The 26166-nt window shown below is 47.6% G+C and overlaps 1 protein-coding gene across 2 annotated transcripts; it reads right to left on the bottom strand.

Moving 5' to 3' along the window:
• Positions 1-1236: 1236 nt before the first annotated feature.
• CBX7 (chromobox 7) lies at positions 1237-17496 on the bottom strand. Of its 2 annotated transcripts, none has more exons than XM_042837916.1 (8): positions 17368-17496; positions 16186-16229; positions 12139-12204; positions 11610-11676; positions 10721-11060; positions 8608-8742; positions 8017-8136; positions 1237-1343 (listed from the first exon to the last, which is right to left on the bottom strand). In XM_042837916.1, exons 1-8 carry the CDS (start codon positions 17434-17436, stop codon positions 1267-1269), a joined length of 918 nt encoding a protein of 305 aa, XP_042693850.1. In that variant the 5' UTR covers positions 17437-17496; the 3' UTR covers positions 1237-1266. The 2 variants fall into 2 exon arrangements, with proteins under 2 accessions (XP_042693850.1, XP_042693851.1); XM_042837917.1 differs by having other exon boundaries at positions 8608-8739.
• Between the last annotated feature and the right edge of the window lie 8670 nt (positions 17497-26166).

Below are 26166 nucleotides of genomic sequence, written 5' to 3'. Positions count from 1 at the left end.
TTCCCTCCCCTTCCTCAATATGGTGCGGGGGGGGGAAGAGGGGGAGGAAGGCCCTTAAAGGGGCCGCAGCAAAGCGGGAGCGGGGCTCGGCTGGAAAAGTCCGCGCAGCCTTCGGAGATTGGCTCATTTAAGCGTTCATTAACGCCTAAGGCGTCAATGTACTTAGCGCCCGTCCGAGAGCCGGGCTGCGAGCGTTCCCGAGCAGACGCTGCATTTCGACACGGACACCTCTGCAGCGAGGCTGCCCAGCAGCAAGGCTGAACCCTGCAAGATGTGCCTCCTCCTGCAGCAGCCGTGGGCCAAGCAATAGCCTGCACCACCCCTCCAGCCTAAGCGGTACCCACGGTATCCCCAGAGCTTTCCTACGAGTTCCACAGGCAGGCCCAGGTTGTGGCAGCACCCTCAGGCTTCCAGCATCCCTCCTTCCAAAGCCACTTCCTTGAGGAGCGTGCCCTGCTCTCAGGCATCCCATCAGGTTACCCTGCATGGGTCTGAGAGGCAGCACAGCAACAGACTATTTAAAAAATAAGCTATCCAGATCAACCTTTACTCCAGCCAGCACACGCATGTGGAAGGACAAGCACTGGGCACAGAGTGCCAGCCAGCCACTGCAGCACTGGCAGGGGTAGGAAGGAAGTCTCTGGAGCAGGCTTTCCCGTAATGCTGCACTGCAGCTTCTTACTCCTTCACCTGATTCCCAAGCTGCTGCCAGCAAAACAAGCGGCTGGCTGCAGGCCTGCACCCATGCCAGCGGTCAGGCCCAGCCCCACCAGCTCGTCACAGGCAGGCTGGATGCATTTTGTTAATGTGGGCAAAGCCAGCTGACTGGCATGACTGCCTCACTCCAAGCTACCTGAAATAAACCCAGGGCCCAACTCCACCTCACCAACCAAGAGCTGCTGGGCTCTTGGAGAGCTCCCTGGAAGCCCCACAGGCCAACAAACTCAAGGCCACCCCGTCAGCAACACGAGCAGCAGCCCAAGCTGTGCTGTTCCCAGGAGATGTGGGATGCAGGCGATGGCCGTGCTCTCCTCCAGCTGCTCTTGGCAGATCTAATGAGCCCAGAGCAGCAGCCATCCCGTGAGCAGCACTCTCTTTCTCCAACTCGGATCCATCAAAGACCAGCTGTCCTGGGTCACCCCTGTATAGCTCTAACTTACCCAGTGGTTAAAAATTAATAAAAACCTAACCTCCTTGAATTGAAGTAATGAGTAATGCCAGAAACAGCATTTTGCACGCTCTGTACTTCACAAACCTTTTTTTTTTTTACTGGTCGTTCTCACGCACGGGCCTTTTTTCATTCTTTTTCCAACCACGCTGCATGTTTATACCAACAGGAGCGACTAAGGAGAAACAATTCAGCCGTTAAATTAAAGGAAAAGGAGGTAAATAACCACACAGACAGACCATTAGGTAAATGTCAGTTCTCATATTTAATATTTTCATAATTTTGTTTGCAACATTTACCACATAAATCATCTAAATAAATAGATGCTGTACAGTCTCTTATCCGTATCAGTACAAAAATAAAACCACACTTTGTGTCAAATTATACTTGCGCCTGCCCTCCCTTTGCCATTACAACCTCTGCTTACGACTCACGCTCGCTCAGACAAGGCATGATACTCTGATTGGTTCATGTGGAATTGGTTTACGGCCTTTTCCCTCCCTCCCAACCCCCCCAAATACATTCAATTAGTCTGTACAAAAGCTAGAAGCTCATTCTGTGCAAAAGAAAGCTTTCTGTGTGCAAAGACTCTCATACTCTAGCGTGCTGACAGAAACAACAGCTGAAGAGACATGAACAAGAACCAGGGACCCTCTTCTCCCAGTAGACCCCATCTTCTGCCCCCCAGCAGAAGGGAAGCAGATCACATTAGATGAGTCAGTGTGCAAAGAGTCCAAACGGTGTGTCTAAGCTAAGGGGAGGGTTGGAGCCAAAGACCCCAGGAAAGAACTAAGGTTCCTTTGACTGTAGAGCATGCTAAGCAAGAAAGAAGAGCCTCTCATCTTAGCCTGCTCAAAAGGCTCTTTAGATATGCAGAATAAAAGCTTCATTTGGATGAATTCAGTTATTTGGTTGCTGTTATGTTGGAGATAAGGTGAGGAAACAGCCTCCAGAAAAATCCAGCATCTACTGAAGACAGCTTCTGGCTCACCCTTCCCTCCTTTCCACACCACCTGCAAGAGGACAGGTGCCTCCCCATTCCTCAACCAGACTCATAAGGTGCAATTCTTCAGGCCAGATATAAAGATGTCTCCAGAGCTAAAAGATGCAGTCAGTTCCAGACTAGGACCACTGCAACTGAACTTCCTCCTCTTCTTCCTTATCTCAGATAAAGGAGGTGGTGGGGAGGAAGCCAGCACACAGGGCACTGTGAGCCTCCCCTCCCTCCTTGGTTAGCCTCTTCCACTCAGCAGGGCTGAGGAAACTCTCCCCTCAGCCATGGGAGGGAGGCTAAGGGCTGGGTGGGAACTCTGGAAAAATAACAAGGGACAGCTACCGACCTGAAATAGATACATCTTTTCAAACGCTTTTAAAATGTTTTTCAAATGCCACTTTCAGGCAGACGACAAGGAGTACTTTGCACTCCCAGTGCTTTGCATTTTCAAAGTGCTTCAAAACATGCTTCAGACTAAAAGCAAAAAAAAAAAAAGCTGCTTAACGTCTTGACAGACTTGCAAAGAGCTTCTTTGTGCTGACACTACGCTTTCTGGTTAAAAATAAAATAAAACCAAGTCTTTCCACTTCCTCTGAAATCCCCCTCCCAGTCAAAACTGCTATCCCAGTAATGAGATAAGCTAATAGAGGTTCTGAACACTCTTACAAGCTCTCCCCTTCAACATCCAATTGGTGCTCTCAGACATCACCAGGGTGTGTTTCAGAAGAACCCCTGAAGGGTTTGCAGCGTGTCCCACAGCAAACAGAAACAGTTCCAGCAGCAAAGTTTCTACCCACACTCTCTTGGTAGGCATCCTTCTCGGGCCTAACACCCATTACAAACTCCCCCTGAGTTCCTCTCCTCTGCACACAACCCCGTTAGCTGGGGATCACCCTTGGCCCACTCCCTAATAAGCCATTGTACTTTAAGAGCTTTATGGTACAAGGGAAGAGAGCTGGAAGAGGAAAGAGAAGGATTATCAAATTCAGGAAGTACCTGTTGCAGGAAAGTATTTGAGAAGTCTGAGTTGCATTCCAAGTGATTGCTTCTCTCTTCAACAGTTTCATAGGCGTGCCCAGTTGCTTGGTTGGAACATGGGTGGTTCAACACCCAGAAGGTCCATGCTGTCTCTGCAAAGACAGCTCCACTGCAGTCAGACTCAGTGGGCCTCTTTATCATAACCTGCTGTCTCAAGATCAAGTTTACTATACCCTTGGGGACAATTATTTTGAGAACAGTGAAAGAGACACGCTCCCTTCACTTGTATATGCTAATGCTATATACTTCCATGCAGAAATTACCTCACGTAAGCTGTCAGCATGCACCTCCCTTCCTTTCCAAATGATGAAAGAGAGACACGAACACAGCACCTCCTCTCTGCATGGCCTGCTCAGAGGGCCATCCACCCACTGACTGCTCTGAAGCACTGACACACCAGAGCTGATGTGAGGGATCACAGGTTTCGGAGCAGAAGGCACTGCATTAGAACAGTGGCTGAACGTGGCCTCATTTCATCCCCTACTTGTCTCTTCTCCTTCCCCATCATATGATTTTCCCACTCTTCTTGGAGACTAAGGTAAATTCACAACCAAGCAAGAAGCACAAAGGGCCTGTAAGGAGCAGGCTGCTTTCATTTCGCTGCTATTAACTGACAGATGGCAGTTAACACCCACCTCAACAATTACAAAAAATAAAAAATAAAAAAAAATCAGGTTAATCATCTCAGTATTTCTTTTACAATCACGACAATTTTGGCCCTTGAGTTTCATTACAAGTTCTTTGCTCTTACATAGCATCTCCTCTCTCAGTTGCTCACCCAAAGGCCTGCCCTTTGCAACCTAGCAAGAGCAAACCTGAGGCCCCTCCTTCCCTCTCTTCCTACCCCTACAATTTTTTTCCTAGAAGGTCCAACAGCCCTCTTCTTCTCAGGCTGCAGGCAAGGAAGGGGCGAGCTGAAGAGGAGCAGATACCATTTAGCATTAGGAAGAGTCGTTTTCCCTACCTTCCCTACCTCAGAAAACCTGAGAGGAAAGGAAGGGGTGGGGAGGCAACGGCAGACTGAGCTTTGCTCAAATGCATGGATGTGGCTAACAGCTCTCACTGCTGCCTTCCGCACCCCAGCCTCTGTTGTGGCTACCACCGAAGGTCGTACATGTGCTAAGCCTGCCTATTTTCTGACCTACGCGAGGCCTCCCCTCTCTATTCCAGTGAAATCATCAAACAACACTGGCTGCCACAGAGCAGGAAACAGCACTGGGGCCACCGGCACCCTGTGAGGCAAACAAACAATTTTATACATTCAGTCACAAAACACCGAGAGAACAATTCTGGATAGTTTCACAACACTAACAACAACAACAAAAAGAGCCATTCCTTTCTCAATAAGCTTCTTGCTGTATGAGGCTCTGACATAAGTAAGGGTCAGTTCACCAACAAATTTAAGCTTATTTTGGACAACAGAATGGCATCTGGGTGTTCTCATAATAATACCCTGGCTGTGCTTGAGAAAGAAAGAGAAAATAAAATAAATACCTCGGTCTGACTTCACAAGCAAAAGGGCCCCCAAGCAAAGGCAAGACAATAAGGGAGCATGCAGGAGCTACAAGGCTACTTAATGCCACTATTTAAGTGCTAAAACTTGCTGTTCCAAGGCATCGCTTACATATCTGAGCAACAACATCTACTTTGTAACCAGCCAGGAACAGAGGCACCTTTCCAATTGTTTTTAAACCAGTGTTAACAACAAAGGTTTTCTAATCTCACGAAGCCCCTCGGTCCTGTCACACAGTGAAGTTACTGTGAGAAGATTTATGAAAGATAAACTTCTGCCCCCAAACACAGCTGGTCATTCTCATACTGGAACAGTTCTGAAGAACAACCGTTAGAAGAGTTCTTCCTTGAGAGGTTTGTTTCTCGTGCACAGTTCACTGAGTTCTACTGGCTGAAGTTTGTTTTTCTTGTTTACAGCCATAGAGCCAAATGAGGTATGGGAGAGTTAGCCCATTTCTATTCTCAGCTTGTGCTTTGAATAGAGTTATTAAACTCTGCTTCAGCTGGATGCTATTCTGGCTCTCCTAATCAAATGGAATGTGTAACAAAACTGTGAGCACAGCATCCAATTTTCATATGTTAGCTCTAGAAGTTCCAGCTCAATATCCAGACTTTGGGATTGAACCTAAAGATGGATGGGATATGGGAGAAAAGTGAACCCAGAGGAGCCCTGCTGCTATCAGAAGTACAAAAGCCCCATGCATCTCTACATCTGCAGACGTGGACTGACGTTAATTTTGAAGTCCCTGAAGACCAGCTCCACTAAGGAAGTCTACAATGATATGTTGCCAGACACTGGAAATGTGTTAGAAAGACCAAAAGAAAAATCTTTAATGGATTTTTAACACTGCATTTGTGAATGTAAAAAAAAAAAATCCCAATAGCAAAACAAAAGAAACACAACAAAATGAAATCAACCCTACAGTAACTGCTCAGTTTCCTACCACAGACTCCTCCTCACACACACAAACCAAACCCATGCACAAGCAATGTGCTGCACCTTAACCTGGTCCCTAACTCCTAACTGACCTGTACATAAAGCAGCATGGGAGCCAGGTACCTTGTTCAACACTCCATGTAGTCAGGTGATTAGTCACTGCAAAAAACACGAGCTAACCTAATCCAGGCATGATTAAGAGATGAAGCTGTGGGTGTATCCTCTTTGAAAGAGCACCACAGGTTTTTTGAAAACCTCTACTGCAGGAGAAAGAAAAGATGTTTAAAGAGAAATGCCAAAACAAAACACTGAGAAGTCTCAGCTGGTGAGTGGAAGAAAAAGCAGAGGATGCAGAACTGGTTTACTATGACAAGCTCCTTCCTGCCATGGGATTGGTACTGCTTCCAATGTCAGCTGATGACTGGAACCTAAATAAGTAGGAAGGATTTTGTTGTACTTGTACAATGTGATGGTAGCAGTAGCTGCATTAAACGAAACAGATCCCATAAATGCCATGAAGATTCAGCAGGGTGAGCTGGAATTCAAGAATTTGCCCCAAACGAGCTAAAATATTGTGCTTCTCTAACTGTGACTACCTGACCTACTGCAACCCCAGTGAGCAGACTCAGCCATACTAAATGCCCACAGGTCACAGTAAGAAAAAAGATAAATGTTTTCTGCCTGTTTGGCAAATATCAGGGGGAGGGGGGGGGGGGGGTGTGGGGGGGGTGACAGTGTGAGTGATACTGCACAACCTCACACACTGCAGAGGAGAGCAAACCAATTTATGTGATACAATTCCAGATTTGGAAGCCTTACTCCAGACACCCACATTCAACAAACATCCTAGGCCTGTATAATTCCCTCATCAGTCTGCCCTTGCTGTTCCAAGCTTCTTCCCTGCTCATTTTTCACTTCTCACCCTCTCTAATTTCTCCATAATTAAACTTCCACGTTGCTTATTTGGGAGACAAAAGATTAGCTCTGAAATTCAGGGTCTTCCCCGTGGTCCTGAAACTGCAGCGACACAGCAGAAGACTGGCCTACTTACACAGCTTCGAGATAGAAGGGGAAATCTTAAGTCTGCACTGACCTGTCACGTCCTGTAAGAGGTAAAATCTGCTTTTAATAAAAGCTTCAGGGGGCAGCCCAAGCATTTTGCAAGAAGCAGATGTTTGGATGACCAGAAGTCCCAGAGCTCCCAAACTCTGAAGGTCAGCAGGCAAAGCCCTTCAAAGGAACTGCTGAACACTGCCCAATTCCACAGAGCCTATACTTCAGAGCTCAGAAGGCTCATAGTTTCACACAGAATAAATACAGCAGGAAAGAAATGCTTTGTGTGGAATGGGAAGAGGGAACAAAGAAGTTAAGGATGGAAATCATGACAGCCAGCAAACTCCTGCAGCTCTCTCTGGAAGTTCCCACCTCAGACTGTAGCTTACTTTTCTTGCTTTCCATAGGAAAATGTTTGTATTTAAAATTTTTAAATTACTTAAATAAAATTTGATTTCAAGAAAATGGAAGGGAATATGCATGTGCAGGAACAGATGCTATGCTAAACTACCAACTCAAAATACAGCATTTCTTCAAATACCTCAAAGCATCACAGGCAGTCCAGCATGAGGCATTTAAGTGCAAGATCAGGCAGGGTCTATTGAAATGCAGACCACTTTCCTTGGCAAAGTTTTAAGCCTTCCAAGGGGAAGTTTCCATCAGTAAAGAAGTACAGGATCACAGATACTGTGAGGAGACTGGAGTCACGGAAGAACATTACTCAGACAGTACAATCCAAGCATTCTCCTTGCTAAGAATTACGATTCCCCCGCCCCCACCCCACCCCCTTCTACTCTAATGCATGCCTTCTCCGCATGTTGTTTACCTTGGATCTCCCAATGGCATCCAAGAACAGAATTTGCCACTAATCAAGGTCCATTTCTAGCTCAGTTCTGTCCAATTCCTGTGTCCTGGGCCTGCGCCAGTATATTGAATATCTTTGCAGTGCCAGGCAATGCTTCAGTTGTCTTACCGGCCTCTCCTTCCAGGGAAGGAGAGTCAGATTTCAACCAACTATCATCACAGACTCAGGGCAGCATCTGTCATTAAGTCAGAATTTGGCAGAAGATAGGAACACCCCACTTTCCATAACATATTTCTCACACAGCATAGACAAGCCTGGAAATATTGTTTAGCATAGACAGAGTGGTATGCCTCCACTATGCTGGGTTTCTGGGCTTTTCACAAGGGCATAATGAATTTAGTTAGCCAATTTATTTTTCAGACACGCGTTTCAGTCTTTTCTGTATGACCAACAATCAGAGAAACCTCTGCTGTCTACATGGACCTGCTGTGCTGCACAGCCTTACTTACCACAGACAGGCAAATACGGTTCTGAAGTCCTGACAGCAGGCCCCAGGGAAAACAGCACTGGAGAGAAAGTCTTAAGAGGCTGGAGTGATCTACACAGGTAGGATCCATCGTCTCTCAGTGCTGCATGAAGAGAGGGAGGAGGAAGGTGGGAAGAGCAACGCATAGAGAAGTATCTTTATCCAACGGATATCAATTGCAGAACAAGGCAGCAGGCTAGAGACCTAGCTCTCTTTCCACCTCCACATGCCCTCTCCCCACAAATGCAGCTGCTGCCACTTAGCAGCATAAAAGCCAAATTGTTCAGCTTGCTGCTTCGACATCTAGGAGGGGAGTCTTTGCCAGGGAAAGGGCTGTCAGTTTTTCAGATGGACAAAGCAATGACAAACACACACCCCCTATGCTGCCTTTTTTTTTTTTTTTTTGCTATCTGAAAGGGGAAAAAGGAGAAGAAAAAAAGGTCTCTGTAAACATTCTGAGACATTTTGGATTTTTTTTTTTCTTCTTAAGGGATAAAATAAGCCCCCTCCCTAGCCCCACTCTAAAAGCACTAGATTTGGGGAGCACTGAAAATGGAGATTCACAACTGCGCACTCCGGTCTCGGAAGAAGCCCTCAGCCACTTGTGCTTCTCTGAAAGTGACGGTAATGGAGTTTGCCGTGATGTCTGTCACTGTCACTTCGCTGGGGGGCACAGTGGGAATCCAAGGGAGATTGCCATCCACATCTGCTACAAAAGGAGAGGCAGACAGAGCATGTTAGTGAGAGGGAGAGAAGGTGGAAGAGAGAGAGAAGCAAAGAGGAGGATGGAAAAGGTGCCTCGTTTCTGATAAACGGTGGATGAAATCAGCCTGTATTCAGTCTGCACACACGAGGCAAGAGCGAGCATGGGCAAGCCCTCCCTTCAGAGAGGCTAAGGAAAAACAGAGGATCACTGCAGATTATAAAGGGAAAAGCAGACGGTTGTAAGGGTGTTCAGACACACACCAGCACTGGATAAGCCTACATGGAGATCGACAGGATGAAGTAACAACACCCAGCGCCTCCAGCCATTCACAGTTCCCCAGTGTCTCCTGTGCCTTCTCAACCCATGTGCCTCTGTATCAGCTAAACACACTCATCCAAGAGCAAGCTGACCTTCTTGCAAATGTCTTACCCCCATAAAGTCAACAATGACAAGCTCTTAGATCCTCTCATGAGAGGCATAGGGATCCAAAGATGAGGGTCTTCTTCATATTGCATCTGTAATGCAGCCTGGCTACAAAACATGAGTATTATTTCACAAAGAGGCTGCTCTCCATTTCTCATGTTCTTTCTTTGCTCCCCGAGAGCTCCATAAGAAACTCAAATATTTCTGCACTTTGGCACTGATAACTAACAGTCCCTCTCCCCATCCAAAACCTCACCATCCCTAGCTCCCAGAGACAGCCACAAAAATAGACAGAGAAAGGAAATATACCCTCCCTCTACCACTGTACCTGCTCTGTACCTTGTTACCTCAAGCTGTGCAAAGAATATGGGAAATATATTCTTAAAAGGTTATTTATGGCTTCTTCTTGTCACACTTGAAGTGTGTAACCCTAACACTAACTAGAATTCCACACATCCCATATGCCATGGGGAGAACAAAAACCATTTTATGTATCTCCAGTGCCATTCACCCTTCAGATCCCCAAATGCCTTGGAGGCTAGCACTTCTAGCTGAAAACAGCCCCTCACATTCGCCTGCTGCCAGTATGTGACTCTGGATTCCTCTGTGCTTGTCCCACTGCTTCCCCCTTGGATTTCAGGTGCTGTTCTAGTCCCAGGCTGAAAGAGGGGATAGTGCTGATTCCCTAAACACAGTGTTCTCTCCAAAATCTTGCCTAATCTGGCCTGGCTAACAACTACTCCCAGCAAGGAGTAACAGGATTCTCTTAACTACTACAAGCAGCACAAGCCCTTGTTTTCCACTCCTCAGGAAGCCTTACGCCTTCAGAAGCTCTAATAATGCAAGGATAGAGTTTCCCTGGTAACTCAGAGCAACGTACACATCCCACAGCCCTCCTGCACAAGAGGATGGTATCCCTCCCCAAAATGCCAAATGTGCCAGGCCATCTCTCATGCCTACACTTATGCTGCCTACTCAATGGGATCAGGCCGCTACCATCCTCAATTATCTCTCTCACCTCCCTCTCACATAAGCTCTACAGCAACGGGCTTTAGAGAGGATGTGGGGTGTGAGGAGGAAAGGGAAGGAGGGGGCAGAAGGAATGTACTGTGGGTTCCTAAGGACATTCCTGTTTGCTCTCAGAGCAGCACCAGTAGAGGAGCGCCAATGTCAGAGTCTGCCCAAGACCAGCCAAGCTCCTTTTACATGAGCAACAGGAAAAACACACACGGGTGTGTGGACAGAGGCAGAGGTTATTGTCACCTCTGCCAGAAGGAAACTGGAACACAGCATTAACTTCTAGTAACTTCTGCATGTTTTCTAACACGGGAGTGGTGCCGTTGATTTAAGACTACAGAGAGGTGACAGCATTCAAAAACTATAGTCATCCAACCAGGAAAGAAATCTGCAGAAATGAAAGCCACAACGTGAACCAGCAAGAGATGCTCTGAGGATCTGACCTCAGCCACAATCCCAGGATGAGGCAAGTAAGGAGGCAGCACGCAGAGCGTCCTTCTCATGCCCCAGAACTTCTCAGCCAAGGGGTGTCTGGCCTTACCTTCTTTGCCGGTGTGTTGCACAGCCTCCCAGTCCTCAGGGCTTTGCTGGGTCTCCAGGTCTACTGCGTCATTCAAGAAGAACTCATGCCTGCAGCTGCGGTTCTCCAGGCTTGCCATGCGGGGGAACTTCTTCCTTGACAATCGCAAGTACTTCTGGTTTTTGCGTTGCTTCCGGAGAGAGAATGGCAGGACTGTTCCCCCAGTCTTCTCAGAGAACTCTGCCTGCCCTGTCTTGGCCCCTGGCAGGCTACTGTCTCCTCCTCCAAACCTCCGTGCAAGAGAGAAACAGAGCTTTTCCTTTCCCTTGTGGGCACTCCTCAAGTCCATGCCATACAGCCGCTGACAAGAACATCAATACAGCAAGGTTCAGAATGGGAATCTGACGATGTAGTCATCAGGGCTCTCACCTGGGGGCCAGGAATCTATTCTTACCTGAGCATCTAGGTGACCTAGGAGAAGCTGTGGTGCTCCTACAACACTGTTTCTCTCATCTCTTCACCTGCAATCTAAACTCTTCCTTATATGCTTTGCCTAGGACTGGTTGCTTTGCATGGCAATCATCAAAGCATGCAGCTACTACCTTTCACATGCTGGAAAGTCCAAGCCCAGTGTGAAGTGAAAAGATCATGTCAACCAGGCAAGATCCTAGTTCAGAGAGCAAGAGCTGTTTCTTGTGCTTTTGTGTCTTTTTTTGCCATTTTGCTAGCTGCTGTTCAGCTAACAGGTTAAAAGTACCTCCCTATCCACCGAGATCAAGTTCTTGCATTAGCATTTTACCTCCAGTTTTGTCCATGCAACAGTGAACGGACAGTTTCCACCTTCCTGTGAGCAGAGCAGCAGCACAGCACTAACTAATCAGAAATGTACAAAAGAAAAGCAAGAAGCTACCTGCAATAGGAGGCGCTTTGGTTTGGGACCTCTTTTTCTGTACCCTGAAGCACGGTCTCTCTCTTCCCTGTGAAGGATGAACACAAATCAAACAAAGCAATAAACACCACAGCACAAAGCCTAGCCAGGACTTCCACCTTTTGCAAAGCTCCCTCATTTCCTCTGTTAAAAACCAACTGTGAATAGCGTGGACTTGGAAAGCATCCCAGAACTGCTTCTTGCAGGAGTGAAATTCTTGCAATACAGGAACTTCTCTGACTTAACTGATCAAGAACGGGCTAGGGAAACTTATCACCTCCCATCACTCCAGTCCAGCTCTGGACCCAATCAAAACCTGAGAACAATTGTTCTTTGGCTCAATGCTTGTGCTTGGCCTCATTTTGCCTTATCTGCCTCATCAAGGCCAGGTTACAGAGATGGAGAAGGACTTGTTGCTGCATGTCTCATCTTTGATTGAAGTGGGGACACCACAACAGAATAAGGACACTAGTTCCTGCACCCAGTGAAAGAAAAGAACACACACACTTACTTTTCTTCGTAAGCCACTACCAGGCGAGGGTCCAAGATATGATCTTCTGGCTCCCATGTGCTGTATCTGAAGAAAAACATAAGGAATATAAAGTAAACAATGCTTTAATGAAATATTCCCTCTGCAGGACCGTTCCCAGTGTGCTGAGACCCTGGATATTGTCTTCACAAGGCTCCGTGGGGCCTGCCACAACACTGCTAGAGCTCTTAGGAATTCTAGCCAGTCCCCCCCAGACATCACCTCCCCTTCCACCAAACACCAAGCAACAATTTGCAGGAGAGCAGGGAAGGCTTTCCTGCCAGTGCTCCCTTCACACTATTTGCAAAGCCTGTGCAGAGCCACAAACTAGTCTTAAGGCAAAGCATAAACAGGTCGCACTTGCAGCACTCCCAGAAATCCAGCAAATATATGGGACAGCGAGACGAAATCTGATACAGCTTTCTGAAAAATAGGTCTCTCTTAATTTAGAGAGCTCAAAGATTAAGTATGCTTTCTTCCTTGCATTATTAATTACCTCTAATCACTGGAACCAAAAGTATTTCTTTAAGAAGAGTTTAATTTTTCTTCACTGTTGCCATTCAACTGAACGTGTTTAGATTTGGGCCTGAGGCAAGTAGATGGCAATCATCCAACTACTGCTCCTCGTACTCAGCTCCCCCTGCAGGTTATTTCTGCCTAGCAGAGGTCGCACAGGAGGAACCCACCTGCACTGTGGCTACGACTACTGAAACTGCTTACAATGAACTCAACACTCTGAAGGCAACCCATGAACACTGTCATTTGCTGCTCCCACTTCCTCTGCTGCCAGACAGCCACAATGGAGCCAGCTGCTCAGGAAAAGGCTGACACCACACGGCAGGCCACACCAAAACCTGTTCCCAAGGGGCATGGCTGTGGTTAACACCAAAGAGAAGCAGCCAAAGATTCCAATGGTGAAAGGCTTCTGGAAGATGAAAGGGTCACAAGGCAGTCCTTGCAGTGGGTTTATTCTAAGGGCTCACGGTTGCCAAGAAAAGATGGGCAGCACATCTTTATTATGCAAACCCTAAAGCAAAAAGGTAAGTCTGACATCCCAAATGCCTCAGAGCATTCAGTTTCCAGCACGTGATGTCCAGTGTCTCAAAGCAGAGCTTCTCCAGCCCCCGGAAAGGGGGACAGACAGGAAAAACGTACACGTGGCAAAGGTGCACTTGTAGCAGTGCCTTTAAACTCAGAAAAAGCATTTTAGGAGGCTTACATTTCTGGATGAAGCACAGCCTGCACTGGCAACATGTGGCACACTCACATACATACACAGGAAGGTGGACTGCTTTTTCCTTTCATCTACTCATGAGCTAGAAGAAAGGTACTGAAAGACAGAAGAGTTCCTGGAGAATGGTTCTATAAATGGAGGTACAGGTTTGTTTGTTTTTAATACCAAACTGAGAAGCAGAAATATGGAATTCAGATATCCCTAGGTGCACTGTGCATCAGAGGGTTAAGAACAGACGTCTTCATAACCAACTGATCCACCCTCCCTCCTTCGCCCAAGCCTCTTGCAGCAACCTGACTGTGAGCTGTCAAAACCAAGATGCTGTTTGAACAGAGGAGGGTTTCCTCCCAGCTGCAGGGATTCTGGCACTCATTCCTCAAATTTCAGAAAAATGGTAACGCAAAGGGGGAGGGGGGGGGGGGGGGAAACATCAGATCACTTTTCATAGGCAGGAGAAGAAAAATTTGCTTCGAAAAGAAAAGAAAGAAAGAAAGAAAGAAAGAAAAACCCTTGATGGGTGTTGCCTTTTTCTCTGCAGCTCAATTCCTGGCTTCACTGCAGTGGCAAAACACTGCATATAAAAAAAAAAAAAAAAAAAAAAAACAACCATGGTTCTGTCTGCCACACACACACACACACAGCTATACATACGGGCACACACAGCCCAGGCTGCAGCAGAACTGCAGAGAGCAGGCACTCTGGAAAACATAGATCATATGATCCTCCTTCCCCCTCCTTCTACTCCTCCTCTTCCCCCTCCCCTCTTAACTCCAAGGCAAGTTGTAAACAAGCTTGTAGCTAGAATCAGGCAGTCATTCCTTCATTCCCTGACTCCAGCAGTACAGTCCAGGAATCCGAGGAATGGGGCATTAACACTTTGTGTGTGTAAAATATCAAATAAATGTTAAAGCAGCAAACATCAGTTCTATGCTTGCTTTTTTCCATGAAGCATTCAGTGGGAATCACAAGATAACTGGTACAGAGATTATAAATAACAATGCGACAAGGTTGAGGAGGGGAATGAAGAGAAATATGATGTGGGACGAGAAAACAGCAGATGTTGGGAGACAAAGATGCAAACAGCTTGTGGGGTGTTACATGCCATCACAGGCATATTTCTGTTTAGAAACAAGGAACAGAGACTGCTAGCAGGATGAAAGTAGCTTGCATGCTCAAAGCATCTTGGTTTTAAGCAAATCAAACTGCTGTGTAACAGTTTAAAAAAAAAAAAAAGCGTTCTTTGAACTTGAGTGTACATGAAAAAGGGGTTCGGACTTCTCACATCAAAATAAGGGAATCTTCATATTCTCTTGCTCTCTGGGCATAAGCTGTGCTTTTAATTCCCCAGAGATCCTGTTCCCCTACAGTTCCAAGGTATAGGGCATGAAAAGGCAGTAGCAAGAATAAGGGCTGCTCTGTCAAAAGAAACGTGATACCAAGTCTCACTCCACCTTCTCTTGCAATGTCATTTGCCAAAAAAGATCTCGCTATGTTTGCCCAATTCTCCTTTCCAGATACATTAGTATTCCAGTCAAAGGGGACAGTGCCTCACAGACTAGAAACGTTCCCAACCTCTGATAATGATTACATTAGGTGTAGCTACTTAGGGGGGGGCAAAAAGGCCCAAGAACTGATCCACATTGCAGCTGGTACTCATTAAGAGCACTAGGTTACACTCCAACAGCAGGATTTACAGTCAAGAAAACAGTCATCCCAATTTGACTATCACCACCAGAGAGGGAAAGCTACTTATGCACGCCCTGTAAGCACAAGGATTAGGCACACAGAAACACATTCCACCTTCTTAAACATGAGGTACAATCTGTCGGGATCACATCCAAACACCCATCAGGATCACACCCAGCATTTTGCAACTACAGGGATGAGCGAGCAGAAGTTCCCCTTTGCTCAGCACCGTCCAGGGCAGCCAGACACACTGCAGTCACACCCAAGCACACTGGGTACCTGCAGAAAAGCAGACCTCTCTCCCCATGGGTAAGACCATGAGGCTGTTCCATCAGGCTGCTAGCTGACACAGAAATGTTCTCCAGTTACCTAATCTTTTTAATCTCAAAGCATGTCACAGATTGTACAGACACAAAGCAATGACTCTTTTTCAGCGGCAGCTGCATTTTAATAAAAAAGCATCTGTAAACAGTGCACAGCAATGATGCAATATATACATATATATATACTGTTTCCCTCTTGCAATATGGCAGCCAAAGCAAAGGCAGAAAAGGCATTGAGAACAACAGAAGGTTTCAGACAAGGAAATAAAGGCACTGCAGTAATTTCAAAGGGACAAAGATCACCTCCAGTTGGCTACAATCCATCTGAAATATTGCCCCTTCCCTTTTGTGAATTGCAGAGGGGATACAGTAGGATAACAAAGACAAGACCACTGCCTTGTTTTCTATGTTACAAGATTACATATAGCTCTACAAATAAAGTGCGGTCCCCTTGGTGCTGATTCAGAAAAGCAAGCACCATTCAAGGCTCTGAAGAATCAAGGTTCCTTGTCAAACCATACTGAATTATAAAAGCTTTTTAACTAAAAATCATCTCAATGAAATAGCTCAGTAGTGGCAAAACCCAGTCAGAAGAGGTTGGCATACAGACTGCATCCTTCGGCTGTCAGTGTGGAAACAATACAGAGTTTTGGTTTGTGGCTCTTTGTTTACAGCTGTCAGAATGAGGCACATGAGGTTACCCGTGAAGAATGAGACTCTTGCTTGCAAAGATACAGTGAATACTATTAACAAATAGTTAAGAAAAAGACAAGTAGAACAACTTACTTTGGGGGCCATCCTTTCCACTTCACCAGGTATTCTACTTTACCCTGGAGGGGAGAAAAAAGAAGGAAAAAACAGGTAAAGTCTACAACCAAATATGGGCTACGGTAAGAGAAGCAACCAATCAACAGGACTGAGCGAAGAGCTCATTTCCCACCACTTCATTTTCAAAACAACACCACTTCCTCTTTCAACTATACTTGTGGTATCTCCTTCCCTGTGGGCACGGAGGGCTGTTTAAAAGGATGCAAACTCCCCACAGCTTGGGACCATCGCTGAGAAGAATCACAGAGGCTAGAAGGGACCTCCGGAGATCAAGTTGGACCCTGCTTCTAAAAGCAGGTTCCCTACAGTAGGCTGGAGCAGGAAAGCATCAGGCAGAATCGCAAACGCCAGACTGCAGCCATCCCTGCATTTACAGGGAGCCCTGCAAGAAGTCAGCATGCATAAAAGCAAGAGGGAGATGCACGCCGGGAGCAGGTGTCAGAGGAATCTGTTCAAGCAGAGAAGATATACAAGACTGAGATCCTATGAAGCGTCACTTTAGCATGTTCCAGCTGCTGCACCAGAGCACCACTCCATCCATCACAGCCACTCCACCTTTCAACCCAAACAGCTCAAGCTCAGTGTTAACCGCTTATCTGTTCACCCCAAGCACAAAACCAAACAACAAACACACAGCAATCGGAAACCACACGCAGAGGCCCAGAAGAACGTGCACAACCAGCAAAGAAATCTTTAATGTTATACCACAGGACTTGTTAAACACTTCTCAGAGCACTGTAGGAGGATGGAAGCGCTGCTGCTGCTGGCACCAAGTGACAGCACAGAAAGCACAGCCCTGCAGCCCGTGTTTTCCAACAGAGGGGCTCCCCAGCTTCCAGATGCTTGCACACACCGCCCTATAAGGCACTTCCCGACGACCAGACGCATAAGGCTAGCCCACCCCCCCAGGGACGGGGTTCCCCCACTCAGGGAAACTGAGTCACCGAGCTGAGGCCGAGCCCCCCAGCCACTATAGGGTGACTCTCACTCACAGACCCCCCGCCCCGGAGACACCCCCCTTCCCCGCCCCATCCCAGAACGGCCACCGCTACCACGCCCCCCGCTCCCGTGTGAGGAGGGAGGAAAAGAGGCGGGCCGGGCCGGGCTGGGGGGACCCCTCTCGCCCACCACGCGGCCCACCTTCCGCACACGCTTCTTGCGGATGCTCTCCACCGCGAACACCTGCTCCCCGATAGCCGACAGCTCCATGGCAGGGGAAGACAGCGGGGCCGAGGCCGGCGGTGCCCGTCGGCGGCCGTTGGCGGCCGTTGCCCGCCGCTCCCCCTCCCACGCCCCCTCCCCCCGCCCCGCTTTAGAACCTGCGCAACGTTTTCCTTCGGCGCGCGCGGGGAGGCGGAGCCTCGCGCTGGGCGGGAACCGCCGGAGGGGCCGCTCCCGCCTCCCGCCTCCCGCCTCGGCCCCCCTCACAGCCACTCCCGCGCTGCCCGCTCCCTTCGTTCGTTTACGTGACGGCCCTGAATTTGGGTAACGGCGGCGTAGAGCGGCCTGAAGCGTGCTTCGGGCTCTGTACCTGCACAGACCCAGCCTACTCAGCATCTCCAAGTGAAGAGCTTCGGAAAAACCGTAGCCAAACCCCAGAGCGTTTCTCTGGGTTGTGACCGCTTTTAATCCTTGTGCGACCTATAGCAGATCCGAGCTGAGAAATGGGGGACAATGTTCTGCTTGATGGTTGGACCAGGGGGTCTGAGAGGTCTCTTCCAACCTTCCAATGATTCTATTGACCATGTTGGGATAGAGGGGAAGAGAAACCCCGCCTTTGCTGCACAAAAACTTGAGGCTGAATCCTTTATGGATAGCTGCTGCACTTGGTAGTTCAGGACATCTACATCCCTTTATTGAATTTGTGCCGCCTCAAACTCAAGCATTACATATTTATTGTCAGTATGAGAGAACGAATACTGAAGGCATTCTTGAAACGAAGTAACCTGCGTTATAAGTAGAGGTGTACAGCAGGAGTCCACGTCCTCAGTACCATCAGGCAGATTTCTATGTGATCCTCCCCTTCATCCTTCCTGCTTTTGCCATTCTTCACCTCACTCCAACAACTGTTCCACGTGTGGCATAACAACATTCCCATCACTTGCATCACACTCTTCGCATGGGGTGAAAAGCAAGAATCCACCCACCTGTCCCAAGTCATGAATGACTGCTAAGTGAATGTTACTCAGTCTTCTATAGGAACTAAAAATAATGATGACAAACAAGCGGCCCAGTCTTTCAGATCTTACAACCTTTAAAAGCCACTCTGTGATAAAAGACCTTTTTAAAGTATATCAGGAATTAGATTACCAAAACCTTCACTGGAGTTGCTATGACTAATTGTACAGTCATACTAACACATAGAAAGGAACTTAATGCACAGAAAACCAAAGCAAATATTGAACCTTCCTTAGTACAAATCCAGAAACCCAGATCCAGGAGCCTTTAATCAAAATTCCAATTAACTTCAAAGAGTTTTACTTGAGTAAAAACTGCAAGCAAAATCTTGTACAGAGGAATTACCATTTTAATTGCTACTGGTTTGATTAAACGACTCGGCTTGCAGTAGATACAGGCACTTACATTAACACTAGAAATTTATTAACGGTCATTTAGATTCTATAAAGCCTAATTCTACTGAGGGTTTTTATTTTTTATTTTTTTTCAGAAGAGCGCAGCAGAGATTTAGCACAGCTTCAAAACAGCCCAGCACATCACAGAAGTACTGGACAGTGATAGGACAAGGGGGAATGGTTTTAAACTGAGACAGAGGAGGTTTAGATTAGATATTAGGAGGAAGTTTTTCACACAGAGCGAGGTGATGCACTGGAAACAGGTTGCCCAAGGAGGCTGTGGATGCCCCATCCCTGGAGGCATTCAAGGCCAGGCTGGATGTGGCTCTGGGCAGCCTGGTCTGCTGGTTGGCGACCCTGCACATAGCAGGGGGTTGAAACTAGATGATCATTGTGATCCTTTTCAACCCAGGATGTTCTATGATTCTATGAATGCTGCCTGACGTAGCTCCAGGAAACAACACTGCAGCAGGAGCAGAATGCCGCCGTGATTCTGTAACGCCATGGGAGCTGGCAGCCACGGGAGTCGTGCTGCCAATACTGTTTGCAACGTATCGCTGGCTTGACTGGTAAACCGCCTATTGCTCTGCTCTGCTGTGTGTTTAATTATCAGTAGATGGCACTCGTTACGCTGCTCGGTCTGTTTTATATGCAGGTTGTGCTTTTGGTACACAGCCTCATAACGCATCGCAAAAACAAAGGGCAGCAAAAGGACGAAGCCAGTGCTGCACTGGCCTCTGAGTCCAGCCCAGTCAGAGCTGAGCTGGCTTTGCAAATGCAGGCTGTGCTGAGTGTCAGCAGTTAGACTCCAGAAAAGCTACCCTATGGGAATGGGAATGCCTGTATTGATCAGTGCTCTTAACGCTATAGGTTTGCTTAAAGCTTGTGGAAAGAATGCAGCTGCCCTCTGCTGCCAATTGGCAGCCCCTCAGTTTACCCAGAGTCTTGCATCAGCCGCCAGCAAATGACGTGTTTGAAGCTGCACTTTTGTTGTGTGTGCCTTGCCTTGCTCTGATTCTCTCCCAGCTCAGGGATTTCCCAGATTCAGAGGGCCAAAAAGCCAGAGCCCCAGCACAAGGTGCTGTTTCACCTTGATTCTATGAGCTGCACCTAACAACTTTCTGCTTCAGCCTTTCACACTAGACCAGAGCACTCAGCATTTCCCTTCCATTGTGGCCATGCCTTGAGTGCAGCTCTGAGGTGCCAGGAGTGTGATCTAAATGGAATAGCAAGCACCAAACCCCAGACTGTGGTCCTCTAAACAGGGAAGATGACACCTTGGTGGGCCCCTCAGCTTTCCTGCACGTTAGCTTACACCTGGGTGCAACTGGAAAACATTCTTAGGCGTTTCTTCCTGGACTTCCTCAAAGAGCTCAGTCAGTTCCTAGGACAGGGTCAGTGCCAGAACTAGCAGCTACTATTTGTCTTTGAACATACCGCTGAAAGAGGATCTGTTGTTTTCTTATCTGTTAAACTGTAGCTCAGCAGTTACAGCACACACTAGTGCTAGACATCAAAGTCCCATCCCTTTTCTGTCTTTGGGACCATGAAATCCATCTTTGGGGTTATTGTCTATCTTGAGAGTAAGGGGCATACAATCACCTGCTGACGTTGTCCTTCTTGATGCAAGTCACATTCAGAACTCACTGGACCAGGGAACAGGTAGCTGTATGACACAGCCCAACCTCACAGCTATTTTCCTGCACAAGAGATCCGTGTCCTGGTATTGGTCCCAATCCCTGGCTGCATGCACGTGCTGTCCAGTGACTGATTCATGCAAAATACGTAAACGTCCTTGTGAAGGTGCTGAAATACCTTCCAAGATAAACAGTTTGCTAGAGAATGGGGTTCCTTCTCCCTAGGCTGCTCTGAGTGCTGAATGCTTCTGTGTCGCAGCAGGTCTGAAGTGCACTGCTGTGGTACACAAAGTACACAGTGCTGATTGCTCCCTTCTCAGGAAGCTCTAGGAGGATTTTCAGTGCTCCGAACCTTAGGACTGAAACATGGGTGGGCAAGGGAAAATAAGTGCTTTGTCATTTTCCTTGTTTGCTCACTTCTGTGGGTTTCCATAAATGCATGTATTTGTGATTTCAATCGAGTTCTGCTGTTTCAATGAATTTGAATTTTGTTGTTTTAAGGAAATGCACATGGACATATAAGCTTCTCATTTCAGCAGCATTCCTTTAGGGCGAGCGCAGTCTCCTGAGGCTTGGAGCAGGGCTTGCAGGCTCTCAACTCATGGACAGCAGCCCACTTGCCCTGTAGAGCACCCTAAGTCCCAAAGCCTCTTTTCACAGGACATTTACCATGAAAAGCATTGCACATCCCCCATTCTCACACTGGGAAGGGCCAGAACTGTGATGCTTGCTTTCTACGAGGCCCTCATCTGAGGGGTGCAGGCTGTGATGGGATTGGTACTTGTGCTCAGAGCTGGTCTGGGGCCAGAAGTGGGCACTGAACTGCATCTGTGCTGAGCCCTAGAGATACAGGAGGTAGGAGGTGACCTTTATCCACGTTTCAGGCAAAAATTGTAACACTGTGCCCTGCTGTGCCACGCCACACCACCCAAGAGTCCTTCATGCCACCAGGCGTGCAATTAGGGTTTGCTCTTCTTAGGTGAAGCTCTCGCTCCCTAAGCCAGCAAGAAGTTTTGCAGTGCGCTGTCATATACAATAAAAACAAAAATAGCAGGGAGCACAGCAGGCAAACACATCTTCCAACCCCCGGTGAGCATCCAGATCACCAGGCTGAAGTGATTTCTCTCTCCTAGACACTATTTGGCCATAAACCTTCCATCCACCGTGGTGCCCTACCTTCCTCGGAGCCGCCAGGGCAGAGCAAAACGGGCTGACGACTTCCTTAATAGAAGGAGATCCTTCACTGGAGATGGCTGAGGCAAGGGGAGCGCCCTGAATTAGCCTTTGCGGCCAACGCCTGCTTTTCACGTCTCAACGTCATGCTCGTTAGGTGGCACTGCAGGCTGGGATTTAGGGCGAGCGCAGTCTCCCGAGGCTCGGAGCAGGGCTGTGCAGGCCCTCCTCGTCTCAGCTACGTGTTTTATCGCCAAATTCTCGGGAAATCGTGAAGCCCGCGGCGGTGTGAGTGCAAGGAGCGACCTGAAGATGCTGCCTCATGCCGCATCTGGCCCACGGGGCCAGCGCTTGCCTCCGCTTTTGGGGGAAGACGCCCCACATTTTGAGAGAGTACCTCCTCCCCACAAACACCCAGAGCCGAACCAGGGAAGGGAAAGTGACTCCATTCTCCTACAGCGGTGGGAGCCACTTTTCTCCTCACCTCGCTTCCCTTGGCATGGCCTTGGCTAAATGTTTATCTGGGTTTCCAAAGCCAGGCAGCACATAGGCAGGATCTCAGAGTGCTCCCCTCGTGGCATTTGGCAGAAGAGTTTTAAGGCTCTCCCTTGGGCACTGCCAGCTAACCCTGGCCTGGTAAGAGCACATACCCTGGCTCTACCAAGGCAAACGCCAAGGCTGCTCCTGTCCTGGCCAGGGCTGTGCAGCTGGGTCCTGCCTCAACCCAGCACCTGTGCCCCCCCTCCCCTTCACTGTCTGAGGCCGGGAGATAAATGCCCTTGAAATCTGAAGTAACCATGATAATTTGATTTTGAACAGGAAAATGAACTGCTTTTTTCCCCCTTATCTAATTGATTAGGAATGTCAACTATTCCTTTCTGCACACCGTGCGTGCCTCTTATTTATGTAGGAAGCAGCTGGTCTGGTGATTCAGCCAAACGCTTTTTTTAACCAAAAAAAAAAAAAAAAAAAAAAAAAAAAGCTTTCTCTTTGAGGGATAGGGGGAATTATCACTGTATTTCCACCACAGGATGAGAGATCAAATCCATCTCTCCACTTCTCCCTCTGCATCCTGGTACATCTCCACTCCAAAGACAAACGTAGGTGTCTGGGGACATCATGACGGGACACGGGTGTCTGGTGCCCGGCTGACATCAGAAACCTCCCTGGCTTTTGTCTGGGCACACTTATGCCCACAGCTATTTCTGCACATTGCTGAGCAGGGCTGGAGGCAAGGGCTGGCCAGAGAATGGCCGGAGCTTTGTGGCCGCGTGACTACTTTCTGTCATGGGCTTAAAATGGAGTGCGTGTTCCTATTTTTCTTGGTAGGCAGTTACGCTTCCCTTCTGAAATTATACAGTCTTCGGATACATTTCAGAAAGTTTTCTTAGGAAGTGCCTGAAACTGTAACATAGTGAGATTTGTTGCTAAGGAAATCTGTCTGTGCAGCCCAGCTGATGGCTGCAGCACTATCTGCTTGCAGAATCTGGTGGGAAGATAGTTGTTGGCAAGATTTGGTCAAACAAATAATTAGAAGCACCTAAGAGATTTCAGATTGTGTGCAGGCACCGGTCATCCAACTTAGGAATTGATGCCAAGTATCCAACCAACAGAAGTATTCTGTATGATAAACATTTAAATAATTGAAATGTGAAAGAGAGAGAGCTGGAAGATTCGAAGCAAACGGGATGGCATCTTGACTCTCCAAAGAGTTCTCAGGACTCTGTGTTGTTCGGCCATTGTTGATATCACCACCACTGCTTCCCACAGTCTGTGACGCAGATCAGCTCTACAGGATCTCATCACACTTCATAGATGCGTGCCTGCCCCATAAGTAAAATGGGATCATGATACACACTGTCATTGTAGAGAGCAGGGCTGCCCCCAAATGAGCATGAGCATCGGAACTAAAGGTGTGAATGGATTTTCCAGGTCAAAAAGCATAACCCTGTGACAGGTTGCCATGGCATGTGATTGTTTTGATCACAGAACCACAGAACTGATAAAGTTGGAAGAGCTCTCTAAGATCACTTAGTCTAACAGTCAGCCCAACCCCGCCATGCCCACTAACCACATCCCTCAGTGCCACATCCACACGGTTCTGGAACACCACCAGAGATGATGACTCCACCACCTCTCCGGGCAGCCTGTTCCAATGCATCATCACCAGAATGTTTTCTTAATATTCAACCTGATGGTCATCTCAAAGATAATTCAGTCTAGTGGCTTGGTCTGATGTTGATACGGCTTTCAGCAGGCAACAGCCAAGCCACCATTTGTCTGCACTGGATTCCGAACTGGAGCTGTGAAGACCATTAAGAGTCAACCTGGACTACCCACTGAGACAACCTGGTCTATCCTAATGTGAATATTCACCTTCCTATACCCTGGCTGTGCATCCTTTTCTAGGGCCATTTCAGCTCTGAACGTGTGGCTGTTGTAAAGCAATGACCAGAGCAACCCCTCATGCCTTAAACCAGCACACAGAAACATCTGAGTTGCTGCTTTCTGCCCATTGAGCTTGTAGGAGCTGGCAGGAACGCTGCAGTTTGTTTAACCAGCTAACCAAACAACCTCCAGCACCTGCTCCCTCTGCAGTAGAGGCCAAACAACAAACATTGGGCTGAATAAACTTTCCACTGTACTCTCACCTTTAGGAGGGTGAGCTGTCAGCAGTGTTGCTCAGCCACCGACAGAACACAGGAGCTGAAATGGCCAAACAGACAGTGCTGGGCTGGAGGGGATGCACGTGGTGATTTGGGCTCAGTGTTTAGTTCTGGCTACCACAGATTTTCTCTTCTGTTATCAGAAGAGGGCAAATTGTCAAAGGCTTGGCAAGCTGATAGAAATAAGTGCTATGCCAGACCCAGGGAAAGCCCCATGCTCAAAGAAGCAAGCCATTAGCCTCTGCTCCTCTCTCTGATGTGTTTCACGGTCCCCACAGAACATTTTCTTTGACATTTTTCTGGAGGACGAGGCTCGCTCTGTAGTTTGAGCAATCTGTGTTTTGCTGAGGCAGTGGTTCTCATGATCAAATGCGAGCAGTGACTGCAACTGTTCAATAAAATCAAGGTGAGAGCCAAGTTCCGGGACCTGCCACTGCCTGTTGTGCGCTGGCACATCGTTCTCCCAAGGTTGTATTCACTGTGCCTACTGTTTGCCAGCTGAAAGTTAAGCATCTTCCACTGAGCTGGCTGAAAATTAGGCAGTCAAACACCTGCAGCCTTTGTGTCCTACTCTAGACAAAGGAGAGCATTGAACGCTGCCACATGACTCATCCCAACCCTCCAGAAATAAAGCTGAGTTGCTTCATGGAGGTGCCCATCACTGTTGACTATGGAGGGAGCTGAGGCGGCTGGGTGAGACTTCAGAGCCAGTGTTTAGATGTGTGTTGTCAGGTGAACCCTGCTGCTGGCCCACTTTTTGTGCCCACAGTTATCACTAATGGTTTGGGGGCATCCTAAAGGCTGGGTCCATCTCTCCCAGCACAGTAAGAAAACAGAAGTCTGGTAGTACATGTACAGCTGAAGCACTGCCATTTTGTATATAAAGACTCTGGGGGGGAATGGGGCTTAAAAGGATCAAACCCAGCATTTCTTGCACCTGATATTTAATGAAAAAAAAAAACACAAAAAACCAACACAATAAACCTATGGCAAAAGGATAGAGATGGAAATGGAGACAGAGAAAGAAGAGAGGTAGAAAGGGAGATGGCTGTTCATTGCCACTGCCAACAAACAACAGGTGTGGTGCCTCAGATGCTAAATATTTCAGGAAAGAAGCTAAAATAAACAAAACTGGTTTTCCTTGAATTCCTCCACAATGCAGACATCTAAACGGTGTGGGGGCCAGCAGCACTATCGTTTGGAAGAGAAATCCCCATGAGAAAAAAGCTGAGCCTGAGCCAAGTGGAACCTGAAGAGTGGAGAGCCAAGGAACTGTTTTTCCCCTTATCCCAGGCTTCCAGCCTGGCCAGAAATGTCATGAAACCATTCATCCTATGAATTATGCATACATATTTTTTTAATTCTGTTTTATTTAACCTGGCAATAAGTCAATGTATTCCATATGACCGCTGTGAGCCATGCATAGGAGGGCTCCTAAACTTGGGCATGTCTACATGGGGATGGCTTGTGATGGCTGCGTGCTTGACCTTGGGGAGCTCCCACCCCACAAGTCATCTCAGCCCCAATCTGCCAATGGGTGGCAGAGGCTGGGAGGGCACTGAGAGCCACCAGATGCCCTCACTCCTCCTCAGCAGCAGTGGGAGCAGGCAGGAGCAGCAGGGGGGGGAAGGATGGCTGCTCCAGGGCCATTACCCTAAGCTCAGACCTTGCGACAAACAGGGGACGGCCCAAGAGGGCCGTGTTGCGAGAAGGAAGTATTATTTAACGTGCATTGTGTTGGGAAGCAAAAACAAGGGTCCTGGCGCCAGGCCAGGTCCCTTGGCCTCTGATTTTTTTCTTATTATTATTTTTTTTTCCTCTTTTCTCCTGGGCAATTGTTCTAGTTAGACCTATTCTTCTCTTTTTTTTTTTTTTTTTTCTTTTTTAAAT

The sequence above is a fragment of the Centrocercus urophasianus genome, unplaced genomic scaffold, assembly GCF_019232065.1.
Source record: "Centrocercus urophasianus isolate 14NV4802_14NV808 unplaced genomic scaffold, USGS_Curo_1.0 seq_73, whole genome shotgun sequence".
Lineage (NCBI taxonomy): Eukaryota > Metazoa > Chordata > Aves > Galliformes > Phasianidae > Centrocercus > Centrocercus urophasianus.
The sequence above is the reverse complement of the archived record's forward strand: the minus strand, read 5'-3'. Positions and strand labels throughout refer to the sequence as shown.

Bases quoted from the DNA above. Each gene is read 5' to 3' on its own strand.
- CBX7 (XM_042837916.1), bottom strand. From the start codon at position 17,436: ATGGAGCTGTCGGCTATCGGGGAGCAGGTGTTCGCGGTGGAGAGCATC. The intron at 11,677-12,138 runs GTAAGTGTGTGT...CATCCTTCACAG, and splicing joins GTAGTGGCTTACGAAGAAAA to GGAAGAGAGAGACCGTGCTT. The intron at 1,344-8,016 runs GTAAGTAAGGCT...GTTTCTCCTTAG, and splicing joins ACCGTATTTGCCTGTCTGTG to TCGCTCCTGTTGGTATAAAC.